We start from the raw sequence: 7,779 nt of genomic DNA on the forward strand, positions 1-7,779 counted from the left end.
AAAAACACTTGATTTTACTGCTGTTCACTCTCAAAGCTTCTGTGCTCACTAGAATGATAGCATCCAGGTAACAGAGGCTGTTGAAACGCTTCAAGATTATCCTAAAATTAAGGAATCTATTCTGAAGTTATTCAAGGTGATCTTTCATCCTCCAACCATCGACTCAAGGATTATTCTACCAGACCAAAACTCTTCCCTGCAACCCCATCCCCCAATCTCTCCCAGAAATGTCAAAGCTTCTGTGCTCACTAGAATGATAGCATCCAGGTAACAGAGGCTGTTGAAACGCTTCAAGATTATCCTAAAATTAAGGAATCTATTCTGAAGTTATTCAAGGTGATCTTTCATCCTCCAACCATCGACTCAAGGATTATTCTACCAGACCAAAACTCTTCCCTGCAACCCCATCCCCCAATCTCTCCCAGAAATGGCTGCAGAAAAATATTTTCTGCCTTGTAATTTCCAGGTGTGGTTGCAGCCTATGCAAATACTGGTAGCTTGCCTATATATATTCAAAAAAGCTAGCTAGCTAGCTTAATGCTAACAGCAGTTTAACTAGGACCGCATAGGCTTCGGGGATCCAGAAGACTTTTGCGGTCTGCCTTTACCACAGTGGCCAAAATGCTACTGCTATTAGATTACAGTATCTTTGGAGAGCTGCGCTCCTGTAATGTACTGGATTGAGGCCGCTGGAGAGAAATGTTTCTCTCCTTTGTAATGAGACAGAACAGGAACACTACAGAAAAAAGAATAGCTACGTAAGAACGTGCAATTACACTGCATAATTTTTAAAGTAAGAAAAAAAATCACTTCCAGGACAACTGGCATTTTAGAAATTCCTTCTTAAGACTCATGGTAAAAACAGTGCTCCTGTCCTCTGTTGTATTTTTGCCTGCACGCAATTTCGTGAGAACGGAAATGCTCAGATAACATCATAAATATTCTCACTAACTATGACTGGGAAAATGTCCATTTGCAGATGTGCTGAGCAAGTCATGAATACAGTTCTTCACATGCTCTTCAACAGCCAAGGGAAAGAGGCGAGTAGGTCTGTACAGGTAGAACTGGAAGATTGAAACAGGAGGTGTAGTGCATGTTTCAGCATGTCTTGTGATCTGTACTTAGACAAAAGCATTGTCCATTCAGGCAAAACCCAGTGAGTTTATGGAGACTTTGAAACAGCCAGTGCAAACAGCAGTATCTATTCAGAAACACTGTGATAATCTCAGCACTTCTGATGGCATCCCTGTTGAACTTGAAGAGTGAGACCATGCTGCTGCTGCAAGCAGATACCCCCTAAGCCCCAGTTCTTTTTGGAGTGGAAGACCTTCAACCTTATTAAAAATAAAAATAAAAAAACCCTAGAAAATCCTCCAATGCTTATAGAGTAACTTTCTGCCTCCCTGCAGTGTCACCTCTCTGAGTAGTGATGTGATGCTCTCTCTGGGCTGCTGTGTGTCAAGACAGCTCAAGCATTTTTATTTGCTGGAAGTGCAGTTTATGTGGATCTAATGGTTTTCCTAGAGGAGATTTGCAAGTGTTACTAATGATCTTAGCTAGGAAATGAGGAAGGGGAAGGTTAGTGCCACAGGGAAATCAAAGGAAACCAAATTACATCAAGTCCAATTAAATTGTTTCTAAAAATTATCAGAGCCACGTTCCTACATGGTGAGGTCATTGAGGGAGTTAATAAAACATGTTTGTTGGCTGCAGGGACCCCTGGGAACCTTGGCCTTTATTATCCTCTGGCGTCTGTTAGACGCTCCAGAGTGTCAGGAACACAATCAAACATACAGTAGAGAGCTCACTTCTGCTCTGTTCATCTGCTGCCTTGCAGGGGCATGAAATTTCTTCAGATTTAGGGGGGAATAAATGTGTCTCAGTGTTAGTTTAAATAATTCTTACTATGCTATTTGCTCCTTTTTAAAAAAAAAAATTTGTGATGTGTGGATTTTCTTAGGGAAAGGAGAATGTTAGTGTCATTCTGCAGAGAGCAAAATGCATCTTGCCTAGGTGTGTGTTTGGGTTTTTTTAATAGACGCAAAGGAATGAGAAATAAAGTGATTCTAACTTCTGAGATATAGAGGCTGGTAATATGTCTGGGCTCTTTCCCCTAAATATAGGAAGAAAGAACAGCTGTTGAAAAAGCAAAACACTTCTTAGAGTCCAACTTGTATTCAGCAGAAGACCCCTACACTACTGCCTTGATTGCATATGCCCTGACACTGCTACACAGTCCCTCTGCTGCTGTGACACTGCAGAAAATGAACAGCATGGCTATTACACAAGGTACTGTGCTCCTGGGTCCAATCGGGCAAGTCCCTGAACTGGCAGTCCTCTTACAAGAACAAGCAAATAGCCATTGCAACTTGAATGATGTATTTGAGTTACTGGAGAGGATACAGCCTGTGAGATGATGTCTTCCTATGGCACAATTTGACTTTGTAAGGCAAGAGTTTTTCTGATTCTCTGTAGAGAGGGCTGAGTACCTTCAGCTGATGCTGAAGGAAAGCAAATGTACCAGAGGCTCTGCAGTGCCTTTCCTGTCAATATGACAGAGGTTGCCTTGTAACGCATCACATTCCCTGATGGTATATTTTAATCCAAAATCCAAGAATTACCTAATTTGTCACATTGAGCCATCTTTGTAATTGCAAAGGTAGCCTCTTGTGCAGGGGATGCTTGTCTAAAAGGAGGGGCAGTGCAGTTCAGGGCATGAATCTGTTCTTTGAGTCAATGCAAAAGTAGGATTTCATTTCCCGCCCCCCCCCATACAGAGCCTTAGCTGCAGTCCTGCTGTAATAACTGATGTATTCCAATGTCTTATTTTTCTAGATGGCTTTACACACTGGAGCTTGACAGGAACTCTTGTTAGTGATGAAGATACCTTCATGGGATTTAATGATGGTCTCTCCCAGTCAGGTACTGCAAAGACAGAGATAAGGGAATGGACTGCACCAGCAGGCCACTGATTGCACATATTCTAGTGAATTGTTTATATAAATACAAAGTAATCTAAAAACAGCAGTTAGTCAGGGCAGGGTCTGGATGAAATGAGAGCTCATAAAAGGCAGGTAACATTATACTGAAAGAGCTGGTTAAGAGCAAATGAGAGACAGAGCTAGATGTGGTCAAGACAGGACTGTCTTTTCAGCCCCAGCTATCTCACCATTTTTCATTCCAGTTTTGTCAAGACAGAAGCGTGACAGCCATTTGGAATTCCAAAAGTGAGGAATAATTTGAAATGGAAATCTGAGAGAGGTCAAATATATTTAATTTTAGAGCTGTTTAGATTTGTATTTTCAAATGGACCTAGGGTTTGTATACCCAGCTTTTATTGGCAGTCACTGGCATTTCAGCTGATTTTCACTATCAAAGCCACAACAACAGTGAATGATGCTATAATTTCAGTCACTTAAAGCCATTGACTATTCTAATGTGATGTAATTGCACGAATGTTCAGGAGGGATCTACCTGGATATTGTATGAAAATCTCTAGGACAGGAATACAGTATGGGCAGCAGCAAAGTAGAACTGGAGTGGGAGAGAAATTACTTGTGGGATACAATCAAGTAGAAAGAAGTTTGTCTATTGTATGAAGGAAAGAGCTTATGCTGGAAGCATAGATATCTTTGGAAGGTGATGCATCTTGGGTGCAGACATCTTTTAACTTCGTTTTTTTGCTTCCTGTGTTTACTTCTATGGACTCTTTTTTATTTTTCAGTTAATTAATATTCATAGAACTATCTCTAGACCTGCCCAGAGTCTCACTTCTAGATGGTATTTTGATTATTTTTTTTTTTTAAATTCCTCACCTCTCTTTCAGTTGTTTCTGCAGAAGTGGAAATGACATCTTATGCCCTTCTGACGTACACACTCCTAGGAGATGTGGCCTCTGCGCTTCCAGTAGTAAAATGGCTTTCACAGCAAAGGAATGCACTTGGAGGATTCTCATCGACTCAGGTGGGCTGCCTCTGGAAAAGGTAGCTTCAGTGCACGCATAACCAATTGATTCAGGAATGGTCAATGCAGAGTTTCCATCTAGAGTCTAGACAGAAACTTCTCTGTGTCCTGGTGAGAAGAAAAACTTCCCAGTGCTCTTACTGCTTCCTTCTTCTTGGACTGATAATTTGAAAGGAACCGAGGCTTTGTCCTTACAGGTGCCTTTGACAACAAAAGTGAACAAAGCCTGATACTTCTTTTGCTATCTGAATTAATAAGGAAGATTCTGCTACCAGAAGCTGATGACTATACAGCACAGTACTTGTTTGTAAGTTTACTATGCTCCTGTATTCTTCACTATTCTGATCTCTTCCTCTTCTGATCCCTAGGACACATGTGTAGCCCTGCAGGCTCTGGCTGAATATGCTATCCTTTCTTATGTTGGAGGAGTCAACCTTACCATTTCCTTGGCTTCGACTAATCTAGACTACCAGGAGACATTTGAGCTTAACAAGATGAATAAAAAAGTCCTCCAGACTGCAGTGGTAGGTGATTCTGTGTTTATATAGCCAAATTTTTTAAGCAAATCATGTGACCTGAGTTCCAAACGACAACTCACATAAGTTCAGTAATAGTAAAAGCGCAAGTTAAACACTGAGATCTTGGGACTTTCTGGGGTTTTATGTCTGGGTTCTGATGTGAAGGCGGCAGCACTCCAAGTTAAAGGCATTTTGCACCATAACTAATGCCTGATGGTCATTTTGTGCTGCTGCTTGTTTCTACCATTGTTAAATGCAGGTGGCTGAAAAGAGTAAGCCATACTCACTTCACTTCTGCAGTCTCCTTTATAACTGGAAAGATATTTAGCTTCAGTGTGTACAAAAATTGATAGTTGTTTCCATTCTGAGTGCCTTGTCTTGTCTGTGGATTCTCCCCAGATCCCCAGTATTCCAACAGGGCTGTTTGTGAGTGCCAAGGGTGAAGGCTGCTGTCTGATGCAGGTAAAGTTGCCATGGGGCTGGAGAAAGTATGTGAGCAACTGATCTCTAAACTCACAGTCTAATTGCTACTTTTTTAATCCCAGTTTGCTCTGAGGAAGAAGTTACACTTTGAATTCCTCTCAAAGTAGTTATACAACATGGTGTTGCTTTAATTCATGGAAGTAAATGTGATTGTGCAAGGGTGAATCTGCTCTGGTATAGCTTTACCTAGACATAACTGTGTTGTCAAACCTCTGTTGCCTCTGTGCCCGCCATTACCTCTCTCTGAAGAGATCTGGTCTTTAGGGAACATGTATAGGTGCTGTGAAACGTAGGGGTCTAGTAAACTGCCCTTATTTGTCTTGGGTTTCCCCCCTTTCTCCTGCAGATTGATGTCACTTACAATGTACCTGATCCTATTGCCAAACCAGCTTTCCAGCTCCTGGTTAACCTGAAGGAGCCAAAGTCAGAGCAGCACCTTCAAGCTCCAAATCTCCTGCAGTCTGTCTCTCCAGATGAGAATCGCTCTGAAGCCTTGCACAGAGAGAGGGCACTGGTGGATGATGATGACCCAGCTTCAGATCAGGACCATCGGGAATACAAAGTCATACTGGAGACATGCACTAGGTAGGAAACACCAATCTGCATTATGTCCTTCCTGTTTCTCAGAGATCGTCTTGTTTGCTGATCAGCACATCTACACTGACACATTCATTGATACAGGAAAAATACCAAATTCTTTCTTCCTGCACTGTCCATATCTCAAAGAATCTACAATGGAACACCTCACATGCAGAATGCAGAATTTCAACCATAATTGTGAGTTGTAGGACAAAGTTATTGCATGGATATTCACAAGCATTGTCTGCTGGCATTAATAATTTTAGTGCTAAGTGTACGTCAAAGGTACAGAAACAAGAACAAAATTTACAAAGAGGGCAACTCTGGGTTTTTATCATTGTTTCATTATTGTCTCTCCAAATTCTGAAGAAGACAAATTGAACGTTGTTTGCTTGTATCAGGAAGAAAAGAAGTAGTTTTGGAATACTTTCTAGGTCTTCAGTAACAGGCTTTCCTTAAAAACCTAAAAGAGCTAGGTGATTTCAACTGGTTAACTAATATCTTAAACATGTCGATAGTTTTATAAATATTATTGACTTGACTTTAATGTTTGAATTGCTTATTCTTCAGTTTTAGATACCAAAAACCTAACAGAAGGTGCTTGTTGCTATGGTGTGAATTTGGAATCTATGGTAAAGGCACAATATATGCAGATATTTGTTAATAAGCTGTCCAAAGTTCATTGCTTATCTCCTTGTTCCATATAAAGAAATCTAAAATAATTTTCAAAGATGACAAACTCCATAAGGCTCAGTCCTAGCTCCCAAAGCACTTTGCAAAGATATTAGCAGCTCCATCTCATTTTATAGGTTGGGAAACTCAAGATATTAAGAGAAAATAGCTTGCCTGTAGACAAACAGCAGTAAGAATAGTTTCTGACCTGTATTCAATCCACTTACACATTTTGCTTGAACACATTAGTACTGCTGCAGTTATCAGGAGTGCTGATCTCTTTACAAAATGTTTTGATTTTTAAGGAGGTTGTTGGAAAGTTGGCCCAAAAGAGGGAAAGCCACAACGAAAGTAAATAAGGAGGGGTTACAGCATCTTACTGTATATCAGAAGGAAACCATTCCCAAGAAATTCATAACTAATCTGCATATTTGTAACCAGGAGCATGGCAGGCGGTGGGGCTCCAGCTTCACTGACCTCAAACAGCAGAAGTCAAGTGAATGGCTCAGATGTAATTAATGGAAATGGAAAACGTTCTCTCCCCTATCAGTTTCTGTCTCCTTCCTTCCTGCAGATGCAATGCCATACAGCGATTACAGTCCTGAAAACAGTTGCAGTGACTCCAGGCAAAGATGAGATCTTGTTATCTCTGTCAGCACGCTTGCCCCTTGCTTGTGTGGCCATGTTGCTGGCAGATGCATTGCCTCTGTTTGCCACAAGCCTGTGAAATCCTGGACCAGGCGTTTTTTGGCCTAGTTGAATTCTTTCTCCTTCCAGTAACAACAGCCAGTGACAAGCAACTCAAACTCATCATCCAAAAGTTTGCTAGGGTTGGTCTGGCTGTACATAACACAATATCACTTTCTCAACTTCTTCTCCCCCTGCATAAGTACTGCAGCTTCTATTGGGGAGGTAAGCTTATAAAGTCTTGTCGGTCCCTTGAAGATGCCTGTAACTAGGGAGGCTGCCCTGCATCAACACAACCTTTCTGTTGTTATTTCTGAAACTTCTGCCCTGGGAATTGCTGGAGCAAAGACAGAAATTTGAGAGGAAGCCCAGTCCACGGAGATTGATTGCTTGGAAAGAAAACAAAAGCAAATGAAATCTTCCCTTTCCTCCCCTTCTTCCTGTAATGATGCTTTTTTAACTCCTTCATCATCTTATTTAGGCAATGCAAATAAAGGAGTGCATCTAAGGAGGACAACTGAAATATTTTGAGCTGTGGGTGTTCTTTAGAATGTAATTAAGTGTCGTCACGCTCAGCGAAGTCCTTGGGGCACTTTCGAGGAGTTAGGGAGAAAACAGGATAGGAAATAGAGGGCTGTGATATATAACAGAGAATGGGAAAAATGCAGGTAAAGAGATAATATAGGATTTTTTTAGGGAGTATGGTGCATGGACTTAGATTGGGATTAACAAGTCTTAATGCCTCTGGGAGACTGTTGGCCCTGAACTGTCTTACACAGAGCCAACTGGATCTGTCCACAGACCATCTCACACTACTGTGGGTGTGTGAGCTTGGGTGTGGCATTACATCCAGGCTGGCTCTGGGCAGGACTTCAGC

General features: G+C 41.3%; 1 protein-coding gene across 1 annotated transcript in view; it reads left to right on the forward strand.

Annotated features, from left to right (window-relative positions):
* Positions 1–7,779, forward strand: part of CPAMD8 (C3 and PZP-like, alpha-2-macroglobulin domain containing 8) — a 52,529-nt gene that overhangs the window by 29,428 nt on the left and 15,322 nt on the right. Inside the window, exons 29-34 of the mRNA XM_009706156.1 lie at positions 2,124–2,289; positions 2,836–2,922; positions 3,827–3,963; positions 4,332–4,487; positions 4,881–4,943; positions 5,311–5,549. Of these exons, the coding sequence (XP_009704458.1) occupies positions 2,124–2,289; positions 2,836–2,922; positions 3,827–3,963; positions 4,332–4,487; positions 4,881–4,943; positions 5,311–5,549 (848 nt within the window). The remainder of the gene's footprint in view (positions 1–2,123; positions 2,290–2,835; positions 2,923–3,826; positions 3,964–4,331; positions 4,488–4,880; positions 4,944–5,310; positions 5,550–7,779) is intronic.

Source organism: Cariama cristata, unplaced genomic scaffold (genome assembly GCF_000690535.1).
Source record: "Cariama cristata isolate BGI_N322 unplaced genomic scaffold, ASM69053v1 scaffold19798, whole genome shotgun sequence".
Taxonomy (NCBI): Eukaryota; Metazoa; Chordata; class Aves; order Cariamiformes; family Cariamidae; genus Cariama; species Cariama cristata.